Source organism: Pempheris klunzingeri, chromosome 2, assembly GCF_042242105.1.
Source record: "Pempheris klunzingeri isolate RE-2024b chromosome 2, fPemKlu1.hap1, whole genome shotgun sequence".
In the NCBI taxonomy this organism is placed as follows: Eukaryota; Metazoa; Chordata; class Actinopteri; order Acropomatiformes; family Pempheridae; genus Pempheris; species Pempheris klunzingeri.
Genome location: NC_092013.1, coordinates 25,521,913 through 25,546,462, shown reverse-complemented (window position 1 = coordinate 25,546,462; position 24,550 = coordinate 25,521,913). Strand labels below are relative to the sequence as shown.

The window sequence follows — 24,550 nt, the reverse complement described above, 5'->3', positions numbered from 1 at the left end:
GCTGTAGCATCTTACGGTCTGCGGCAGAGCAGTTCCCATACCAGACAGTGACACAGCTGGTAAGGATGCTCTCAATCGCACAGCGGTAGAAGTTCACCAGTATGCTTGAGGACAGGTGGTGTCTCTTCAGTGTCCTCAGGAAGAAGAGGCGTTGGTAAACCTTCTTAACCAGGTTGGAGGTGTTAGTGGACCAGGAGAGGTTCTCAGAGATGTGGGTCCCCAGGAACTTGAAGCTGGAGACACGTTCCACAGCCATCCTGTTGATGTGAATGGGGTTGTGCTTGTTTCCACTCTCCTTCCTGAAGTCAATGATGAGCTCCTTAGTCTTGCTGGTGTTAAGGAGCAGCTTATTGTCAGCACACCAAGCGGCCAGATGCTGTACCTCCTCCCTGTAGGAGGCTGTCTCATCGTTGTTGCTGATGAGGCCGATCACCCTTGTGTCGTCCGCAAACTTGATGATGGAGTTGGATCCATGTGCAGGTCTGCAGTCGTGGGTGAAGAGGGAGTAGAGGAATGGGCTCAGCACACAGCCCTGTGGTACGCCTGTGTTGAGTGTGATGGTGGTTGAGCAGGTGTGTCCTGACCTAACATGCTGGGGTCTGTCTGTCAGAAAGTCCCTTATCCAGTAACAGAGGGGGGTGTTGATGCCCAGGTCTCCAAGTTTAGTGATTAACTTGGAGGGGGTGACGGTGTTAAAAGCTGAGCTAAAGTCAATGAACAGCATCCGTGCGTAAGTGTTGTTATTGTCCAAATTTGTGAGCACAGAGTGCAGCGCAATGGAGATTGCATCCTCTGTACTCCTGTTGCTGCAGTAGGCAAACTGGTAGGGGTCCAGTGTGGGTGGGAGACAGTTCTTCAGATGTGCCAGGACCAGTCGCTCGAAGCACTTCATAACGATGGGTTTGAGTGCTACAGGGCGGTAGTCGTTCAGGCACGCCGGGCTGGAGTGTTTCGGCACTGGAACGATGGAGGTGGATTTGAAGCATGCTGGCGCAGCTGCTCGGGCAAGGGACAGGTTGAAGATGTCTGTAAAAACCTCTGCTCCGCACATGTTCTAAGCACACGCCCGGGGATGCCGTCTGGGCCAGCAACCTTGCGTGGGTTGATACGGCTTAGTGCAGCGTGGACGTCTGTGGGTGTGAGTGAGAAGGGCTGGTTGTCTGCAGGGGGTCTGGTCGTGGTCGCCGTCTCCCTGTTGTCTCTATCGAAGCGAGCATAAAAGTGATTTAGCTCATTCAGGAAGGAGACATCTGTGGTTGTGGAGGTGGAGTTGCTGGGCTTGTAGTCGCTGATGACCTGAATGCCTTGCCGCATGCATCTGGGATCAGAGTTGGTGAAGTGTTCCTCTACCTTCAGCTTGTAGCAGTGCTTGGCCTTGATGATGCCCCTCCTCAGGTTAGCCCTGGATATGCTGTAGGCCTGTGCATCACCTGATCTGAAAGCAGTGTTGCGGGCCTTCAGCAGGAGCCGCACCTCCTTGTTCATCCATGGCTTCTGATTTGGGTACGTGGTGATCTGTTTCCATGTTGTCACACTGTTGATGGTGGTGTTGATATAGTCCAGCACAGAAGAAGTGTAGGTGTCAATATCTGTCTGAGAGCCACAGGTGGCCTGAGAAGCAAACATACTCCAGTCTGTGTGATGGAACTTGTCCTGAAGTACATTGTCTGTCCCTGCTGGCCACACTTTGAACACTGTCAGAACCTGGTGTCCTTCTTGATAAGAATCTTTTGTCCTTAGTAAACCACCTTTTGCTGTTATGACCTGCTGCAAACCTGATGCATATTCAGTCAGGTTTGCAGCAGGTTATAACAGCAAAAGGTGGTTTACTAAGGACAAAAGATTCTTATCAAGAAGGAGCCACTGAACCTAGGACTAGCAGGCTGAAAACCGTACCCATTGAAAACCTGAATCCACTTCGCTGTCCTGCATTGTAAAACCGACTGACCAAATTTCCAATGTTGAAATAAAATCACAAGAGTTTTGGTAGAGTTTGGGCATGCTCCTGTCATCTGGTCAGTTGAGTGTAAGGTAGTCATAAGAAGCAGTCTTTTTCCCATCTTGACTGACAAAATCAAACATTTTCAATATCATCAGTCTTGGCTCATAAAAATTGTGGGCATCAGTGACATGACCATTGTCAACAGCCAATAGGTGTGCTCTGCCCAGCACCAAAGAGGAGGAACTGGTGGAGTTGTGGGATAATGAAGAGTGCCTCTCTGAGCTATCCTCTCATTTGTACTACAAAGGAGTAAAGATGGAAAAAAGTGAACAGAAATTGCTGCAACCCTTCGACAACCCCAGTAAGTATGCTATAATGTTAAACTTTATAGCTAGCTAACTACTGTCCCTGACTAGACGTTGCTTGCAAGCTAACATTAGTTTCTGAATCTTTGCTATTAGTTTACAAGCTAACTGTATGTTTCAGCTGAAGAACTCTAGCTTGATCTATATAAATCTGGATGAAGAGCTCCCTCTCTCCACTGCTGACTCAGCAGTGCGTCTTTAGCCTCACATCAGAAGTGCAGCTTTATAGACTGATATATCAGGACTACTTTGAGCAGTGGGAGCTGTTGTACCCTTCAGTAGTTGTACTTCTGCTGTAATATTGCTATGTATTTGTCTTAAGAGTAACGGTGAATCTGCCATGTTTTACAGATTATCTGAGTGACCTGATGAAGCTCAGGTGATCCCTAGACTCCCCCCTCCAATCATAGGAGGAAATTATTGCTGGACAGGTGTACTGCAGGAGGGGACACCGCAGGAGCCAGCAGCATCATGACGACCGGAGAACTCATCATCAGCTGACACTACAGTGTACCAGAGGCCCTTTTTATCTCAATTGAGAACATGATCTGGGCAGCTTATATATTAGTTTCGGCTTATACTATATTTACACAATATTTCCATTTCATTGGCTATGAAATGGAACCACTTTACACCAGGCTGCGATGGAGTCAGTGTTGTAGAAAAAGTTCACTTTATTATTTCGCCAGTCAAGCTAAAGGTACTATAGCATCGGACACACTTCCATCGCAGGACACATGGCTCAGACAAAACTTACTGCAACTTGTCTTTTTTTGCGACTCGCGATAATGTGTAAAAAACAGATCATTCTTACTGCCACCTAGTGGAAATGAAATAATGCATAACTGACATGCATAAAAAATTATTTTTACAGGTGCTATATCATTTTTTAAATTTACTGGTTAGGCTTGTGTTATTAAAGAGATATTTTATGTTCTCTCACAATGGTTTTATGTAATTTCACTGTTTAAACAGGTGATGTGAGAAACCTGGGAAATAATAGGAAATCTCAAAAGGAATCTAGTTGTAGTCTTGCAAATAGTGACCATACAAGTACACCACCAATACACCATCCACAGTTTTTACAAAATTTTATGCCGGCCTTACACCAAACGACTTTTCAAGCTATTTCACTGTCGCAGACAAATTTCTGATGTCCGAATAAAATCCTGTCATCTTTATCGTTTAGTGTAAGGTGGTCATAAAACTCAGTCCAACACATTTACTCGTCTTGACCGTCGGATAAAAACTTGTTATCAGAAATGTTTAGTCTTGGCTCATGCAAATTCTGAACGTGAATGTTCATAAATTGCCAATAGGCAGTAGCCAATAGGTGCGCTCTCGTCAGCACCCTCAGACTCTGGGGTGACACAAGAACATGGCCAAGTCTTGGTTCTCTTGGACTGAGGAAGACCATAAGAAAGTGGTGAAGTTCGGAGTGATGAAGAGTGACTTTCTGACATGTCCTATTTTTACTGCGATGGAAAAAAGTGGATAGGAATTGCTGCAACACTGGAAATCCCCAGTGAGTATGCTGTAACGTTAAGATATATAACCAGCTAGCTACTCAGTAGTGCGTCTTTATCCTAGCATCAGGATAATACTTTGAGGATTTAAATTACTTTGGATGGAAAAGGGATTGAAATGTCCTCACAACCACTGGAAAATTTTCTGTATTTTACTCCAGCAGCTTTCTATGGACATTTAATTGCGAAATTCAAACTCAGTTTCCTGCAACTCCTAAGTGGAATGAGTTCAGTATGTTTGGGCATTGTGATGAAAACTAAACAAAGAGGCATTCACAAGGACAGCTACACATTCGATTTCCTGATTTCAACAGCTGTCATAACTACGACGACCACAGACGAATTCGGCTGATGGTCCCCAATTAACATGGTCACTCATTTTACTGAAACATTGATAATGTTGTAATACTGAGGGATGATCGAGAGAAACTGTAACCATTAAGCCTCACCTGAAGTCAATTAAATAATGAGTGGTAGGTGCAGGTAACTGTTTTTTTCAAGTTGCTTTTTGTTATACTTTATCATGTTTTCTGGGATACCTTTGTTGTTATAAGCCCGTTCTTCGTGATCCTCTCTGGTATTTACGTGTGTTGCTGCTGATGTAACATTATGTAAATGTAACGCATGGTAACGAGTTGTGAAAAACAAACTGCAGAAATTAATTTCATCAGCAACCCAGCAGCTAACTGACATGGATATAGTTGTAATGTTAGTGTCCCGCAGGGCAGTGGGCATCCCCAGGCAAATAACATTACAACCACCGTCATCCACAGATATACTTAGTGTCAATAATACTAGTATTAGTGCAGTCCCAGTGTAATATGTCTTGGCAATAGTCTTGAGTTGTATCATAAACAACAGCAAGTCTTACTTTGAAGAAGCTGCTTTTTGCATGGGAACTGTATTGAGCTTTTGGTATGTCAGCAACACACAGTTTATACTACTGTCCATACTGTATATGTCTTACCTATAGTGTATTCGAATTTATACCACTGTCCATATTGTACTTCTGTTGTCCATATTGTTGACACTGTAGTCATACCATACCTCATACCTTAGTCCGTATAGAACATAATACTACTAGCATCACCACTATGTTACTGGTTGTACTGTGCTTGTATTTGTCAACAAGTAACACTGAATCTGTCGGGTTTTGCAGATCATCTGTGTGACCTGATGGAGCTCAGGACCTTAAGTCAAGTGATATCTTGAAGACACACAGCAGCTTCATGGAGTCTCCTTGTACACAGGAAGAGGCTTCAGGATGACCATTGAAACCTGAGAGCTCCATCACCAGCTGACACTTCAGTGTAAAAGGAGCACTTTATCTCAAATTATCACATGATCTGGATAGTTATCAGAAAAGTTATGGCTTTGCCACTCTGTGCATTATGTATATATATGTATAGATATATATATATATATATACACACACACAATGTGTATTTACTTTTTTATTGACTGTGAATAAAGTTCTTTATATCTTTCTTGAGTCCTTAATTTTCAATTCCTGAATCCCATAGACCTGCTCTTTATGGTCTCGTCTTTTTCAGTCAGGATAACACAGTGGCAATAGTAACCAGTGGTATGAATGGTAAATGGTCTGCATTTGTACAGCGCCTTTCTAGTCATTTCAACTACTTAAAGCACTTTACTACATCCTCATTCACCCATTCACGCATCATTCATATAGGAGGAATCTAAGTTGGAGGAGACTATTCTTTCACACAAATTCACACACTGAAGCTAGTTTCACATCATCTGCTTTATATGGTACTTTCCAGCCCTACATCCTTGTGATTATCATAGGTGTTTACATTACATACTGGGCTCTATAGCCTCTGTAGCTCCTCAAGACAAATGCTTTCTACTTCACTGGGGTTAGTAGGTTATGTCTCACAGGTACGTGTAAGGGCAAGTGGAAAACAGTGTGTATGGTCAGGATTTACACCATTTAGGTAAACCTTAGGTAAAAATGTGACAAAGAGATAAAGTGTTAAATAAATTAGCAGTATTTTCCTGAGGCAAATGTCAAGGTAAACGCGACTCTTGATTGACGACGTTGTTAATTTCTCCCCGATTTCAGATCAAACTCCCACTCAAACGTGTGGTGGTGAAGTCCTTCGTTTGAAGGTGATATTCATGGTAGAGCTGTGGCTAAAAGCTAATATGGCAGTGGCTTCAGAAACAGCGGTGGAACCATATACTGTATAAAAGAACTGGACCTAGCCAACTGAAATCACCCATTGGTCTGTGGACTGCCGTTTTGAAGCCTTGAGTTCAGCTTCACGGGAGTTGCCATCTTGGTTTCACAAGTGTCGCCATCTTGGTGTCTTGGAACCGGATGTGATGTTTGCTGAACAAAGACCGCCTCTGATCAGTTAGTCACAACATAGACCCACCCTTAAGCATACCCTGCTTTATCGTCTATTTTCCTATAAATGGGCATAATTGACTAAAACAACGTCATGCTGTATCGAAGAAGAAGAAACTAGCAACTGAGACCATAAACTCAGTAGGAAAGTGTTTACTGGGGTAATAAATAAAGTGAGAAGTAAGGTTATTTTCCCATAGACTTCTATACAACTTGAAGTCTTTTTGCAACCAGCGTAGTCGCCCCCGCTGGCCATTTGAAGGAATGCAGGTTTAAGGCACTTCCACATTGGCTTCCCTTTACAGACCTGGAAGCCACGTCCACTTCTTTATAAGTCTGTTTTGTTCCAGTCTTCCCTTCGTCTCTGCCTTGCCCAGCTGTGTTTTGGAAAAGAAGGTTTGGAGAGAGGGAGCTGTGGAGAAAGGAATGTGTGACAGTGCAATTTACCACTGCCATTGCTATGCCAGCATGAACCAAGGGCCAAAAAATGGGCACAAGGGGAGGAAAAAAAGCACAGGACTTTTGTTGTCTGGGATGTGTTTTAAAGGGCTGACTGTGAGTGTATCTATTTAGAGAAACAGAGTATGTATTAATGTTTTAGTGAACATCAGCTATCTCAGATATTTTTTCACTTAAACAATACTAAAATCTGATATAAACCATAGATATTCTATGATCAATATGCTTATGTTATCCTGTTATCCAAATTTCTTCAATCAAACTTTAAAGGTCATTTAACAGTTTTGATGTCTCATTTTCTAAATAAACCTTTATATGGTTTTATATAAACCTTGATCTGTCCAGTAGCTGGGGCCTATAGCTAGCATTTGTCAGTAGGTCACATCATCTGGTGACTATAAACCAGTAGTTGTTTCAGTCGGGACCCAGGTTAGAGTGGCTGAAAAATTGAAAAGCTTTAACTATAACCATCTCTATTAACTTCTCCAAACCCATGTAGGAGCAAGAGCCCTTGTGAATACATTTTTACATATTAAAGGGGACATCTAATGACCTCACATATTGTATGATCTTAGAGGGTGAGCTCAGTCACCAATCACCAATCAGAATTTCAGCAGTTCAATCCAGTCCGCAAGTCAAAGTGTCCTAGGGCAATACACTTACACGTTTGCTGTAGTTTCTATAGGCATGAAGGGTGTGTGAATGTGAATGTTACTGTGTAAGAAGACTTGATACACACAGATAGACAATCCAATTGAAATACATTAGTTTGGAAATCCTGCTGAGGAACACAAAGAAAGAGAAAAATTGCTCAGACACGAATCAAGAGATTAAATTTCCATGAACTTCTATAGGTTGTTGATTTCCATTGACATTGTTTCCGTGGTGGTGGCACGTAATTTTAACACATTACATGCCGCAACCATGGAATACTGTGTTAAGAAATCTAGGTGATACCACATATTTCTGTGATATCAGGTCGGTCTGTCAGTGGCAAAATCACTTTTAGAGGATGTACATTGACGGATGTGGTTGCCCCAAAAGATTACATTACACACATAAAGCTAATTCACAGCCCGCTCACGGCCTCTGGATGACGGAATCTACCTGTACCTACCAGTCATTTCAAACCCAAAATATGTAAAAATAGGGCCCAAGTTTAAAAATACAGAGTTATCCTTTCATGCAGCTATTACTGTCACATCTTAATATAGTGAGCACAACTAATGAAATTCCACTGACTTCCAATATATTGGGATGGCAGCAGATATCTCAGAAACATCAGAGCATCTGGATAGATAGATACTCACGCTTGAACTAAAAAAATTGCAGTGAAATGCCTTGTTCTGTGTTTTAAATTATCATAAAGTGATTAATTTTACTCTTGTCACTGTGTGTCACCATTGCTTTGTGTGTATAAATACAGACATCAATAAATCATTCAAATGTCTGTGGCACACAAGAGGCAGAAGTGTGTTTATTTATCTGTGCATTTGTGTGCGTGTGTGTGTCTCATTGGTGCATGTAAGGAGCAGGTACAGTTGGCTGTGGGCCGAGATTCCACTGAGTCACATGGGCTGATCATTATCTCACACAAACACACACACATACACACAGGGCAGGGATTGGCGTATTGTACAAGCCCTTCCCCCTCTCTGTCTCTGTCTCTCTCTTTCTCTCTGTCTCTCTCTCTCTCTCTCCTCATCCACACATAGCAAACACACACACACTCAGACAGTGGCAGAGAGAGTGTCGGTGCAAAGCCATGCTCGGGAAATAAGAGGTAGGAGGTCACAGAGAGAGTGTATCCCTTTTCAAATGCTGAAATTTTTATGCCTCCTTCCATTATTCAGTCACCAGCAGGGTTCCTATTTATCACTGCGGGATCTTGGTCTGTGTGTGTTTGTGTCAGTGTGTAAGCCATTACCGCTGCTTATCACAGGGACCCTCGGACCATAATGGATGTCTATTCTAGGAAGCTGTCACCGTGGGAGCAGAGAGTGCACTGGGAGGAGAGCAGCTCTGATTCCACTCTCATGTTTGCACTCTGAACACTCCTCCTTTGTTTTGCTGTTGTTTATCCTGCAAATTGAAAGAACTAGCTCAGGCTATAATTATTAATTCTCTCACACAGTAGTTGTAGCCATGCACCCAATTGTTATTCTGTTTCCAAATCTTCCTGAGATGCATTCACACTTTAATTTTTCCTTTTCACAGATGAGAAGGAGGACACGGTGTTAGGGAGTTTGCCGCTGCTCAGTTTCCAAATCGGAGGAGTGGACTCTTCAGATAGCATCACCCGCAAGTTTGCCTTTAAGGTCAGTAAGATCCTGGTGGAGGGACAAATGTGCAATTGCATTTCATGCAGAGAATACAGGACTGGATAACTAATATGGTTGCATACGACTTTACATATGCAGGACCTACATTAGTGGAAAAAATGGGTTCTATGTTGGAACATACTGGTTCATTTCAGATTGTAAGAAACATATGAAAGCAGCAGTATTGAAAGGCAGAACCGTGGATTTAATCACTGAGGACTCCTTGTGCAATGTAACTGCTAATTGCAAAAGCAGGATTTAATAATGTTTAAACTTGTTCCTTGGTTGCATCACTGTGGTTTAGTGAGGAATGTTGGTTTGGTTCTAGTTGATTGATAGAAGCTTACTAGCTCCACATTGAGTCTCATGATGTTTTATATATATATATATGATGATTGATGTTATATACGACTATCAAAGAGCCCCAAGGGGATGTTTTTTTGGTCTCAACAGAGGGGAGGGTGGATAGTTTCTTTCGTTTGGGGAGGTAGCCTTTAATAGGATTTCCATCAGTATGGGTTTTGATTGCTATCATCATCATCATCGTCACATTTTTGTCATGTTTCTTATTATTAATTAGATATTGCTTAATGTTATTGTTGCATCTGTGTCTAATATTGATTTGTGCATTAATTTGCCTAAACTATACACCTGAACTATATTACTGAATATTTAGATATTCAGTAATATAATTAAAAGAGAGCATCGTCCTTGAGTCTAAAGACACAATGGGAACTCTGTGATGCTTATGTAATAGTAATGAATCATTTTTGGTGGGAGGTTATTGCAGTTAAAGACCATAGATATATTAATTATATTATTGAGGTTTTTGACAAATAGGTCAATCTGACATGAATCTGACAGTCAGAATGAACTGAGCTCCAAAGGCAGCAGCAGTGCACCTGACAGAGCTGTTTGTCAGAGCTAAATAAAGATGAGAAATAAGGATGTAGGTTAGCTGAGTTTGAATCTCTTGAGTAAAACTTTGTATAATTTTTTTTTATGTTTCCCCTTCAGTATCAGCATGAAACATACACATACACAGACAGTGACTGTATATCTCTCTTGTCCTCTTGCTCTGTACCCCTTCTCTGTATGCAATCACTGTTTGTCTTTGTCAGTTTTCTTCACTTTTCAGAACATTTAGTCTTTTCTGCTGTCCTGCTTCTTTGCATGTCCAGTGCAAAGTCCAGCACCCAGTACACACACACACACACACACACACACACACACACACACACACAGCAAATACACTCAGTGTGGCTCTGTGTGACAGCTTTCAGGGGTTAGGGTACTGCTTGTCAGTAAACATTCTGACTGTTTACTGTCCAGTCTCTCTGTAGAAAACCAGTCATCATACAGTGTGTAAAATTAACTTTAATGATTTCATTATTAATTAACAATGATCAAATATATTAGTTCACACATTCAAAGTCATGTGGCAAATGTGTTGTATACAAATACAATAGAGTTCAAAGACTAAATGCAAGAGTAAAGGTATAAATAAGGTATAAAAAACCATTCTTTGTGAAATTCTGGCCAACAATGAGATGTTCATCAGACAGCTGGCAGCAGTGCAGAACACTTGTGTTCATAAAAATTGATTTATCTGCCATCACCTCATAGTGCAACATTTTTGTGCTTATTTTCTGATTTTGAACTTGGCGCTCTCTTCAGTTCATGCCGATCTGGGTGCATGGTTTTATAACCCTGCAAATAAGGGTAGAGTTGATCTTGTGTGGTCTTGCTAGAATAGTGAGAATAGCTCAATGATATTGCCGAATCTCCTCCACTTGACACATTTTTAGCACCCTTGGTATATACTGTCATATTGCCCAACCCTACCCGGAAAGTTGCTCTGCTTGCAATCATTCTTTTACTTTTCAAAGTTAAAAATAGAAATACGCCCTTCTCATTACTAAGTCATCCACCAGGAATGTGTGCTTGCATTGCATGGATTGGCCAACGGAGTGCTCTGCCGGATGTCATGTTTCAGTGTTTGCTTTAATAGCAGCTGAGAGTTCATATAGTTATGTGCTTTGCTCTGTATTGTAAAGACCTACAGTGGTAAGTCTATACAGTACAGACAGTGCCGGTTTATGACAGAGCACTTGTGTCTTTTCTCAAGAACTCATAATGAAAAGTTTCTTTTACTTTTCTTTTACTTTGTCAATTTTTACTTCTTTTGGCCATTACTTGGGTATATAATTCAGGTCATATGGACAGATAACTATGAATTACATAATGACAGATCAAGTGTCAGTCACATGAGTGGTTGAGACTGTTATGCATGCTGGCCTGTCGAAACAGAGTGTATGTTTTTCCAAGGTAGGCTCCTTGTGTTTTGTCTCGTTGGACAAACTCCCTTAGGTCATTGAGGAGGCAGGGCTCAGACTATGTGGTCCTGTCCTAGCATGCATCCTTCAAACTCTTGTGATTCCTGTCCAACCACTTCTGTTTAAGACAAGTGTCAGCTCAAAATGACCCACAGACAACACAGAGACAAAGCAGACAGACGGCTGCAGCCTCTAAACCTGCTGATATCTGTCTGAGTATACAGCATGACCTGGGTTGTGTTGACAGATTTTTGAGTTTTGGCTGAAAGAAAAACAACTTGTACAAAATAACAAAAAATAATAAATATGTGCTCTCAACCACAGAAAAAGTTATTAACCATACAAATCTAAAATTAAATATTTAAATGATTTTTAAAAATCACAAAGCATTTATTGCTCAGATCTGAACCAAATTTTACTCCACCAGTAGTCACAGACATTTCAGTCAGTGCCAAGCAGTGGACCAACTGAATGACGTGGCCATCCATAGAGCCACAGCGCTATCATGTCCAAGAACTAAAGAATCCTACAGAATAACTTAATACTAAACCACAACAGCAACAACATCTGAGTTGTTCACTTTCATGGTAAAGTTCTCTGCTCAAGGAGTGTTGTTTTCAATCAGCAGCTCAGTCAGAGAGATGTCAAAACCTGTTGTACATGTGGTTTCATTACCTGACTGTAGAGGTGTGGCCACAGCCAGTAGACATTCAGTGAGGAGAGAAATCTCTGTCCAACTAAAGGTTTGTTATGTCTTTTAGTCAAAGTAAAACTCCAGTCAATATAAATTTTAGCTGAGCTGTCTAGCTCTCGGTCTAACCCAAGAGAGGTTGCAAGTTTATTTTGGTTTCCTAATTCTGAAAATCCTGCAATAAAACCTGTATACAACAGAATGATCTATGTGCCTAATGGTATAAACATTATCCAGCCCTTATCTATACAGCTTATTCATCAGGGTCGTAGGGGAGCTGGAGCCAATCTCTGCTGACTTTGGGCGAGAGGCGGGGTATACCCTGGACTGGTCGTCAGCCAGTCACAGGGCCAACACACAGAGACAGACAAACACTCACGCTCACACTCACACTTACAGGCAATTTAGATTCACCAATTAACCTAACCTGCATGTCTTTGGACTGTGGGAGGAAGCTGGAGTACCCGGAGAAAACCCACGCAAGCAAGGACGTTCAAACTCCACACAGAATGAAGGTTCACACCTGGAACCTTCTTGCTGTGAGGCAACAGTGCTAACCACCGCACAACTGTGCTGCCATCACGATATTAAACACTATTAAACAGGATTTACATTTAGCAAATATTACTGCTCTGATGGATATTGTTTGTGACTTGCCTTAAATCTGTTGTGTAGGTGAGCATTGCTTACATCCCTGGTGATGGATCTCTCCATGTTGTAAGAGGAATGTTGCATGGCTGTATGAACAATTTTACACAGTTTTCTGGAGGAACAATAAATGATGCATAGCACCGACTGGTGTCTTTCCTGTATGACAGGGTGGATCATTTTGTTAAATTTAGCATGTTCATGTCCATTTGTCATTTTATTTTTGCCTCCTAAAAGTAAGACTTGAGGATACAAAACATTTTGGTCCCCAAGTTGTTATCCAATTTGGAACAACAATGGCAATGATATTTGGTATGGTGAGTCACAATCCACAGAGGATGATTCATGATAAATTTAGTGGACCTTCGACCTTTTCTAGTGAATCTGGCAACAATTTGCCTTTGAAAACAGGAAATAAAAAAATCTAATGGGAAGCTCACAATGACATTTCCTGAACACATTCATGTTCTTTTGAGGAAGAAACCTTTACATCCATAACAGATAATAATTGATTAACGGAACAATAGCAAAATTTAAGATTTAGTGTTTATACAACAGGTATGTATGAGTCAGACATCCAGGGAAGCATTTTAGAGCTCATAGTAACTGTTGCTGCATACTAAATTACTGTTTTGTCAGCATTTCCAAGAGGCTGGACCTGGCAAGATGGATGAACACACACACATACACATGCAAGCATAACTGACATAAGTTAACACTGTATATTCAGAACAACTTGAAGACTTGAATATGAAGCTCTGTGGAACATATCAGCATCAGTTCATTATGACACTGTTTAAAGTTACACTTATTATCAAATAACATAAACAGTTCAATCTGCCTTTCCTCTTCTGATAGATGCAAATGAAATCAAGACTGCATAAACTAACTAACTAACAACAAATCCACATGGATGCCTGTGTTTCACTGTGTGTGTATGTGTTTGTAAGCAAGAATGGCTTAAGAGGCAATACATTTCATAGCAATAATGTAATACCTTTTGAGTTAACTCATGCACAGTACTTCATACAAACAGAACACATAATTCTACACACATTTATTGGTAAAATGAAACGTTTGTTAAACTAACAATAATCATTGTGTCAGGCAGAGTGGTATTTAAACTTAAATGTTCTTTCATTACAAGCTGTGATCAGTTCACTGGTACATACACTACTCACAAAAAGTTAGGGATATTCGGCTTTCAGGTGAAATTTCAGGATGAACCTAAAATGCATTCTAAACTTTCCAGGTGAACTTAATGTGACCTTCTCTAAACTTTTGAATGCGCATGTCCAACTGTTCAGTGTTTCAGTACTTTTTGCACAAGTTGCTGTTCTCTAACAAGAAGGTTAACAGCAAAATTCACAACAGGTTTGATCCGTGAATCGACCAATACATTTCCTGCTTCAGTTAGAATTGGTATTTAAACAGTCCTCCTCATCATGCTGTTCACATTCTGACATCATGAGACCAAGACGACGCCTAACAATTGATCAGCAGCACCTCGCCATTGCGAGGCTTCAAACAGGAAGTCCTCAGACGGAGGTGTTCACTGAGCTTAGAGGGTCACAGAATGTCATCAGGAGGTTGTAACAGTGATACAGAGTGACTGGAAGAGTCACAGAAAGGAGAGGAGTGGACGTCCTTTGGCCACATCCCAATTTATTGAGACACTGAAAATTTTTTGTTGTGGTATACCTACCACTGTTGTTAGATTTTCTTTCAATAAATTGTTTAAGATGAATAAAATTATCATTGCATGCTTCTACTTAAATGCCCTACTTTCATGATATAATATCACTGTAGCATTCACTTTTTACATTTTCCATATATTTCACCTGAAAGTCGAATATCCCTAACTTTTTGTGAGTAGTGTATATGCATATTCACATTTCCTGTTTTATTAGCTAAATGAAAAAAAAAACACATTCCATCTTTATCTTATCTGAATAAGTGGACATGGATGTTAGTGGACATAACCACAGTACAGTTATATACAGTTTATTTTACAGTTTAATGCCCCTGGATGAAACATCAGCATGTGAAATGTTCAGGCCATATCCTGGAATGTGAAAGTATTAGATAAGTTTGTGTCCAGACCCATTGTAAATCTGGCATGTGTCACTTTGCTTTATAATAGTGTCCTTGTTGAGTCTTTGCAGTGCTGTTCCTTGACCCAGGGTATCGCATAAATAAAAGTTTTAGGAGAAGTTTATCAGTTCTCTGTTAAAGATGTGGACTTGTTCATCCTCATCATCATAATTGTCATCATGCAATGGAAGAGTTTAGTTTTAATTTACCGAAACAAAGGATCTGAGTTCCTCTTCCACCACCACATACGAAATATGATGAAACACCCACACAAGAGTCATTTTATTGTTCAGCACTTCATAAAGATTTTGTTGCCATTTTCTCAAGAAAAAAATCAAGATTTTCTCAACTGTAATGAGCTCATTAATGACCAGTTAATCACACACACACAAGGATAACACACAGGAAGACCCGTGACCAAGCGGTGACAAAGCAATTCACAGCATTTCAACCATGGAAACAGAGATGATCAAACTGAAGAATAAAACACAACAGGGAAACAATCTGATAGCAAAAACTCAAATGCAGTTTAACATCATATTAAATGACTTAAGATAACATCTTAAGTCATAACATAACAGGCAGCACACTGTATGTGTTCTTTTAAGCCAAGAGACAACCATGTGTGCAGTTTTCATCTTCTGCCACTAAAGTGCTTTGCGGCTAACTGCCCTAAAACGTGACTCAGATACAAGCATATCTCAGTAAATCCATCTGGCAGACTATTGTGTATGAAGTGAGCCTCGGGCACCAGTGGAATGATGTAATATGATAGAGGAAGGCCTGTTTGAGTGGGTTTGACACCAAATACTGCACATGAGACAAGAATATAAGGCTAAGTCATTGTCTAATGTTGTCATCACTAAAATCCAAGGTTAAACAGTAGAATTACCCTGGTCACATTAGCAATGCATTCAACTTTTGCTAAAATAAAAATGTATCTTAAATTATCTTAAATAGACTATTATTTATGGAGAGAAGCTTGATTTGATATGACATGAAAAAAGATAGACTTCATTGATTCAACTTTTTCATTATACATATACATATGAGGTCACCACTGAATATTCACTTTAACTGCTAAGGTAGAATAACCTATGTTTAACCCTTGTGCACCCCTTAAAAAAATAATGACGTTTTACCCTCGATGCAAAAAATGTTCTGTTCCTAAAAAGTGCTATAAAAATATTATACATTCATATTTTTTTTCACTTTCAATGCATTAAATCTTTCGACCAACTTCAGTCCTAATCATAACTATTAAGTTTTCATGTATTTGTCAAATATTTTTAACCCTTTAATGCCATTTTTGCAATATAAAACTACAATTAATTAATGAGAAAAACACAAAATATGAAATATTTTTCATATACTAATTGCAAACTGGAATTTTTTTGGGGGGGTATTACAGTCTTGGATATGTCAATAATTGACAACAACATTGATTTGAATGCATTATTATTTTTTGAGCAGTTTGACTTTATGTAAAAATGTGCCACCTTTTACCCTCGATGCAAAAAATGTTCTGTTCCTAAAAAGTGCTATAAAAATATTATACATTCATATTTTTTTCCACTTTCAATGCATTAAATCTTTTGACCAACTTCAGTCCTAATCATAACTATTAAGTTTTCATGGATTTATTACATATTTTTAACTTTTTAGTGCCATTTTGGGAATATAAAACCAAAAATTTCAAATGAGAAAAACACAAAATCTGAAATATTTTTCATATACTAATTGCAAACTGGAATTTTTTTGGGGGGGTATTACAGTCTTGGATATGTCAATAATTGACAATAACATTGATTTGAATGCATTATTATTTTTTGAGCAGTTTGACTTTATGTAAAAATGTGCCACCTTTTACCCTCGATGCAAAAAATGTTCTGTTCCTAAAAAGTGCTATAAAAATATTATACATTCATATTTTTTTTCACTTTCAATGCATTAAATCTTTTGACCAACTTCAGCCCTAATCATAACTATTAAGTTTTCATGGATTTATTAAACATTTGTAACTTTTTAGTGCCATTTTCGTAATATAAAACCAAAAATTTCAAATGAGAAAAACACAAAATCTGAAATATTTTTCATATACTAATTGCAAACTGGAATTTTTTTGGGGGGGTATTACAGTCTTGGATATGTCAATAATTGACAATAACATTGATTTGAATGCATTATTATTTTTTGAGCAGTTTGACTTTATGTAAAAATGTGCCACCTTTTACCCTCGATGCAAAAAATGTTCTGTTCCTAAAAAGTGCTATAAAAATATTATACATTCATATTTTTTTTCACTTTCAATGCATTAAATCTTTTGACCAACTTCAGCCCTAATCATAACTATTAAGTTTTCATGGATTTATTAAACATTTGTAACTTTTTAGTGCCATTTTCGGAATATAAAACCAAAAATTTCAAATGAGAAAAACACAAAATCTGAAATATTTTTCATATACTAATTGCAAACTGGAATTTTTTTGGGGGGGTATTACAGTCTTGGATATGTCAATAATTGACAATAACATTGATTTGAATGCATTATTATTTTTTGAGCAGTTTGACTTTATGTAAAAATGTGCCACCTTTTACCCTCGATGCAAAAAATGTTCTGTTCCTAAAAAGTGCTATAAAAATATTATACATTCATATTTTTTTTCACTTTCAATGCATTAAATCTTTTGACCAACTTCAGCCCTAATCATAACTATTAAGTTTTCATGGATTTATTAAACATTTGTAACTTTTTAGTGCCATTTTCGGAATATAAAACCAAAAATTTCAAATGAGAAAAACACAAAATCTGAAATATTTTTCATATACTAATTGCAAACTGGAATTTTTTTGGGGGGGTATTACAGTCTTGGATATGTCAATAATTGACAATAACATTGATTTGAATGCATTATTATTTTTTGAGCAGTTTGACTTTATGTAAAAATGTGCCACCTTTTACCCTCGATGCAAAAAATGTTCTGTTCCTAAAAAGTGCTATAAAAATATTATACATTCATATTTTTTTTCACTTTCAATGCATTAAATCTTTTGACCAACCTCAGCCCTAATCATAACTATTAAGTTTTCATGGATTTATTAAACATTTGTAACTTTTTAGTGCCATTTTCGGAATATAAAACCAAAAATTTCAAATGAGAAAAACACAAAATCTGAAATATTTTTCATATACTAATTGCAAACTGGAATTTTTTTGGGGGGGCAATTACATCATTGGATGTGTCAATAATTGACAACAACATTGATTTGAATGCATTATTATTTTTTGAGCAGTTTGACTTTATGTACAAAAAATGCCACCTTTTATGCTTTGTGCAAAAAATGTTTTGTTCCTAAAAAGTGCTATAAAAATATTATAATTAATATTCTTTTCACTTTTATTGCATTAAATCTTCTGAAAAACCTCAGTCCTGATCATAACTATTCCATTTTCATGGATTTATTAAGTATTTTTAACTTTTTAGTGCCATTTTGGGAATATAAAACCAAAAATTTCAAATGAGGTAAAACACAAAATATGAAATATTTTCCATATACTAATTGCAAACTGGAATTTTTTTGGGGGGGTATTACACCCTTGGGTATGTCAATAATTGACAACAACATTGATTTGAATCCATCATTATTTTTTGAGCAGTTTGACTTTATGTACAAAATATGCCACCTTTATCCTTTGTGCAAAAAATACTCTGTTCCTAAGAAGTGCTCTAAAAATATTATACATTAATATTTTTTTCACTTTCAATGCATTAAATCTTTTGAACAACCTCAGTCCAGATCATAACTATTCAATTTACATGTATTTATGAATTAATTTTAACCCTTTAATGGTATTTTGGGAATATATTGACAAATGATGAGAAAGGTCACTCAGTGGAGCAGGACCTGCAGATCACTGTCATGTATACTTTGCATCCATACTTGCTGTACTTGGCATCCATACTTGCTGTACTTGGCACAATGGGTCCAGACCTTTCTCTGTCCCATGCAAAATGTGCACTGCCTGTACCTCTTTGAGGGCCTGGCTTCTCCTGCTGGCTCTTCCATTTCCTCTGACATGATCCACTAGTGCGGCTGCTGCTGGTCCAAGCAGCAGCCGCACTAGTGGGTCTTCCAGCTCCAGCTCAAGTGAGGAAATGGGTCTTCCAGCTCCAGCTCAAGTGAGGACATGGATGTCCTCACTTGAGCTGGAGACCCATCTGGATGAATTTCAGGTGAAGCCTCCCCTGATATGTCCTCAGTGCCTGTGTCTGTGCCGGACATCTCCTCCTCGTTCTCAGGCGACTGCAGGACAGCAGTCAGAGCCTCCTCTAACACAAAAGTGTCTCTTCATTGTCACTGAGGAAATGACCAGCCAGCACCAGCTAGGTGCAGCTTGAGGTTTGCAGACACAGCACCTGTATAAACATGCTGCACTGTAAACCAAAACAATAAAAAGACTGCTTTGGTCAAAAAAAAAAAAAAAAAACGTTTCCAGGCAAAAAAAAAGCTAGGGTGCTCCTCCTTAGATTCTTTGACCTTTTGACCTTTTGACCTTTTGACCTTGATTGCTTTTTACAAGTGCTGTAGTGTGTCTGGGGGCTTCGAATAGGTGTGTGTGTGTGTGTAGGTGTGTGTTTGTGGGCGGGGGGGTGAGTGGGTGCATGTGGTCTGTAGTCATAAGAAAGATAGCGATAGGGATGTGCAAAATGTGGTGAGCAAAAATGACTTTCTAACTCCCTGTACACAAACACACACACACACACACACTCATCAAATAATTTGTCAAAACACACATTCATACCACACTTTTACATCACTGCCAACACACTCAGACCATTTTAGTTGGAATCATGCATTCTGCTGGGGAGCAATAGTGAGAAATGCAACGGAAGTAGGATTCACAGAAACAGCATATAATGGAGCCCTCAGCCATATAGTGGAAAAAGATGTCAAATGATGGATAATGAAAAAAACTACAATTTTCAAGCCAAAAGCTTAGATTGAAAAGGTAGTCATAAGTAAAACATTATTTTATGGTGTAATTAAAGTAGGATCAAAAAGTGATGTTTTAATGGGAGTCAATGGTGCAAAAAATGTTTTAAGGGTGACGAGAGGAACTTTCTTCTCTCCACAGTGTATTATAATTCTATTAATACATTCAAAGTTGAAATCTTAAAATGTGGTAAAAGACTGACATCCCTGCAAAATTTTGTCTCATTATCATTAAAATTGGCAAAATTATTGAGTATTTTTAGTTGAAAAATGCAAAAAATGTACCGAGGGGTGCATAAGGGTTAAGATATCACATTGTACAGTTTTAGCGAATCCTGTCGGCCAGTCTGTAGCAAGCACTTAAAATTACTTGAAATGGGCTTATTTGACTAGTCAGATACACCATTTACTCAAAACATACACATACAAACTCACGCACACACAGTAGCTAATTCACCTGGCACACACACACACACATCTCACAGTACACATAACATCAATGTATACACGCATCGAGCAGCTGTTACAATACACTTCCTACAGAATAGCTTCAGAATTTGAATGCATGATGAACATGTATCACACAGCTAAGCAGACAAATGATCTACCCTCCCTTACTTTACCTCTTTTTCTCTTACTTTGTCTCTCTTTATTTTTTTTCTTATTGTATTCGTAATTCATCATCTTTTACTGTCTTTTTTGTTTTTTGTCTTTTCCTTCCTTCTTTCGCCCTCCTTTCTTCCAACTTTCTTTTGTTTTTTTATTTTTATTTCAATGGGCAGTAAATAATAAATGATCTTAATAATTGGATATTTATGATTCAAAAGAAAGGAAGTGTGAGAAATAAGAGTTAATATCTGTCATCTTCCTTCCTCCCTGTTACCTATTTGCCACTGAATGAATGAACAAAGAAAGGAGAGCAAAGGAGGGAGGCTACACACATATAAACACACACACACACACACACTCCCACAGCCCCGCCTCTGTTGCTAGGTTACTGCTGCTTCTTACAATGCAGCCATTTCAGCCAATTGCATCACTTTGCATTAGTGCTGGAGGCGGAGCCTTACAGTGCTCCACCGTGGACGGAAGTGACTTCTGTTTTATGACTGACATCATTTCCTTTTCTTGTCTCTATGTCAGTACAGCTCCTCCCCCTACATCATACACTTGAGCCACACAAAACATGTCTTCAGTCACTACGTCTGCATTCAGCAGCCAAAGTTAAACACACGGGGGGGGGGGCAAAATGGTGGACAGGCTCACGAGAGTCAATCAGGAGATCTAGGTTAGTACTAAATTGTGTTTGTTATGCTACCACACTATCTGTGCAATAAAGATATGTGAATGTGTGTATGTATTTGCAGGTTTAGTGAAGGAGAGAGAGAGAAAAAAGAGGAAAGCACTGAAAGCAAAGAAAAGAAGGGTCCTCTCCACCACGGTACTGAGCCACCTGCCGTGGTGCTGGTGTTGTAACTGATAGAATGCAGCTTACTGGCTTTACATGTGGTGGCAGTAACTAACACAAAAAAGTCCATGGCATTGGTCAACATTATATCATTATGTTACACATGCCAAACACAGAGAGTTGACTTAAATTGAAAGACAACAGGGCATAGTGGGGTACCCAGTGGGGTAAGGTTGTTAAAGGTATAAACAGCTGATCAGAAAACACCTCCTGTAACAACTTGCGTTACAATAGAAAGGCACTATGCAGTGGTACGCACCGGCTTTGCATTTCTGGTGAAGTGATGGCCACATCATAGGGATCCCCATGAGCCCTGGTGATCTTGTCCAATTAGACACCAGGATTTGAATTCAAACCTTGCACTTAAGTGAGATTTGTAAGGCCTGATTTTTTAGTTTTGGAACCTGTTTCATTGTATTAGGTGTTGAGTTTTGTAGGACTCTCGTTGTTTACACTCACATGAAAATATATCATTTGATTTTATTAAACAAGCATCACTATTGTAACTTATCATTTACTGTATTAGGAGAGTGTTCATGGGCAACTGGCATTTCTGCAATATAAATTGTGCATTGAATTTTTCGAATATGAAGACAATAAGCCTTGTAGCAAAAGAGGACTGATCACACAAACAATTAATATTTAAATGTTTTTAGCCACGTGATCAACAGACAAAAGGCAATGGAACTTTTAAGATGAACTAATAGTTTTAGGGCTGCCTGAAAGAGATGAAACATTAATGATTTACATGTGGAAATCAGATCATCAGTATACTTTTATTTTTAAAATTTCTACGACATTAGACAAGTTATACCTGCACTCTTTGGCTGCACAATGGATATGACTGCTTAAGAATGGTTATGATTCATGCCAGTCTCAACATTGACATTACTAAAAAATAAATAAAGTGTAAATAAAGCAAGTATTTGAATAATGGTAAATGTGAACACCACTCTGATCTATTATATCTATTATATACACAGAGAAAGTCATTCTCCACATTTACAATTAAGTACCAAAGTATGAGTGTTTTCATGCAGACTTTCTACCTTTCCCTCATTACATTTATCTGATGTTTGGAGTTGCCGAATCATGTTTTTGTAGGAAACATACATTAAGCTCACATTAAGTCTTTCAGGAAACAGTTTGAAGCTCATGTATAGTCAATATTCCAAGATCTTTACTTAACATTTTAGGGTCTTTTAGTCGGAATCAGGTTTATTGCCAATTAAGTTTTCACAGTACAAGAAATTTGGCTTGGTTTATTGGTGCGTAGGGAGAACTTGTTCTGTAGAAGAGCTGTGAGGATCATATTGAAGACAGAGATAAGGCCCTCAACAGGAACCTGGCATAGTTTCCTAGGAAGTCCAGGTGCTGGAGGGAGAAACTTGTCAGTCGTATTGATCAGCACAGCCACATCTCTGTGAAGAACACAATGGAGGATTCCCCCAACAGAAACTAAATTTTGACCAGTTGTTTTGCTCAATAAGGGCATGTATATTACCGGTATTGTTGTGTGAAGCCCACATGTGCGGAGATGCACGAGTGCACCAGCCCGCTTTCCTCTCCTATAGCATTTCACAAAGGTGAGTGTACCTTTGACCAGAATGTATAGTAATTCCACTGATGAGACAATGAAAGTGAGAAATGAATCCAAAGGGGTTGAATCCTTGATGTTCATGAATTCTTTGGTGAAAGAGCTTGCAGTATTGTAACACAACACTGAATTAACAAATAATATGACAAAACCAAGACAGACATTAGCAGCACCCTCTTGGATCCATTACTTTTAAGAATTAAGAGTCTTTTAAGAGTTCAAATGGCTCATCATATAGTTTGTATGTGTATTGTTCGTTATTTCCTGATGTTCTTAACCAGGGGTGCCCAATACGTCGATCGCGATCTACCGGTCGATCGCGGAGGTACTGCGGGTAGATCGTGTGACATTAAAAAAAAAATCAGTCTGTGATCTCTTCTCTGCTACGGGTCGCAGGCGGGGACATGCACGCGGTGAAACGCATTAGCTACTGCAAAACTAGACCTAGACTAGACTAAGACCTAGTTAGCTTTCCAATCTATATCTACTAAAGAAGGGATACTCTGGGATGGGGGATGGGATAGGAAGGGATATTTGACTCCATTCAGTGCAAGTCATCAGAGTAAGGTAGTGACCATAAATGTATTGAATGTTCCAATTACTCTTGTCACTTAGGTGCAATATTGATGGTTACATCACTGTTTGTCACCTATGTGCATTACTGCTGTAAATTTTTATGTGTAATACCAAGGGTTACATTAGTTGCAGTGTACACCAACATATATTGTATATATAAAGTATACTCAGTATGTTTAGCATTTTTAATGTAGGTAGATCATTTTGACCTGGTCATTTTAAAAGTAGCTCGCAAGCCGAAAAAGTGTGGGCACCCCTATTCTAAACCATCTATCTTCTTCAACCAAAGGCAGGCCACAGCTTTAAGAAAACATTTTCAGGCTCTAACATTATGCTAACCAGCAGTGACCAGTGACCTTTGACACCACAACCCTTAACCACCCCCCACCTCCCTCTGTCTCCTCCCCCTCCCACCTTCATCCACCCCCGTGAGATCTGCTAGCCTTCGCCATCTTCTGTTGTGGTAGAAAGTACAGTAGGTACAGTCCTGATGTTGTACTGCTCTTCTTTTTGGATGCATGATTACTCTGTTGTACTGCATGTCTGCATGTCACTTGGGTACTGAAGGATTCACACGTCACGATTTCATGCAACAGTCTTGTCTTGTTCTGTCTGGGTTGTTCAGTTTATTGGTATACCTCATTGGCCACTTCCATATGTACATATGTCTACATGTTCACCATATTGGGGAGGTCAAGATCTGCATCTGATTACAAAATCAACTGTTTGAAATCGCTTGATTCAGACCAGTTTGCATAAACTTTTGTTTGTTATAAACGTAAGAAAATGAGCATGATACTGGTTATATGTTGGAAATTAAGGCCATTACTGGGATCTAATCAGTTCCACACCAAAAGATTAGCTTTCTGAATTGCCGCAACATCTACTGGGACATGCAGACTAAGATCTCCGAATAAGCAACATCATGCGTAAATTATTTAGTATGTCAGCATTTGTGAGCTTCTCCAAAAAAGATTTCTATATCTATTATACCCTTTTATCTATTTTTGCTGCATGTTATTGGACTCATAATTAAATGAATTTGTTAATAAAATACACAAGTGTACAAGTTCAGTTTACCTGTACACCCTGAGACACTTCTGCAGGGTGGACAGTTTAAATGAATAATGTCCCTGAATATTGTAAATGTTTTATTTT

General features: G+C 38.8%; 1 protein-coding gene across 1 annotated transcript in view; it reads left to right on the top strand.

The window, feature by feature from the left end:
* Window positions 1-24,550, top strand: part of plekha6 (pleckstrin homology domain containing, family A member 6) — a 91,016-nt gene that overhangs the window by 18,912 nt on the left and 47,554 nt on the right. The window contains exon 4 of the mRNA XM_070844371.1: window positions 8,884-8,984. Within this exon, the coding sequence (XP_070700472.1) occupies window positions 8,884-8,984 (101 nt within the window). The remainder of the gene's footprint in view (window positions 1-8,883; window positions 8,985-24,550) is intronic.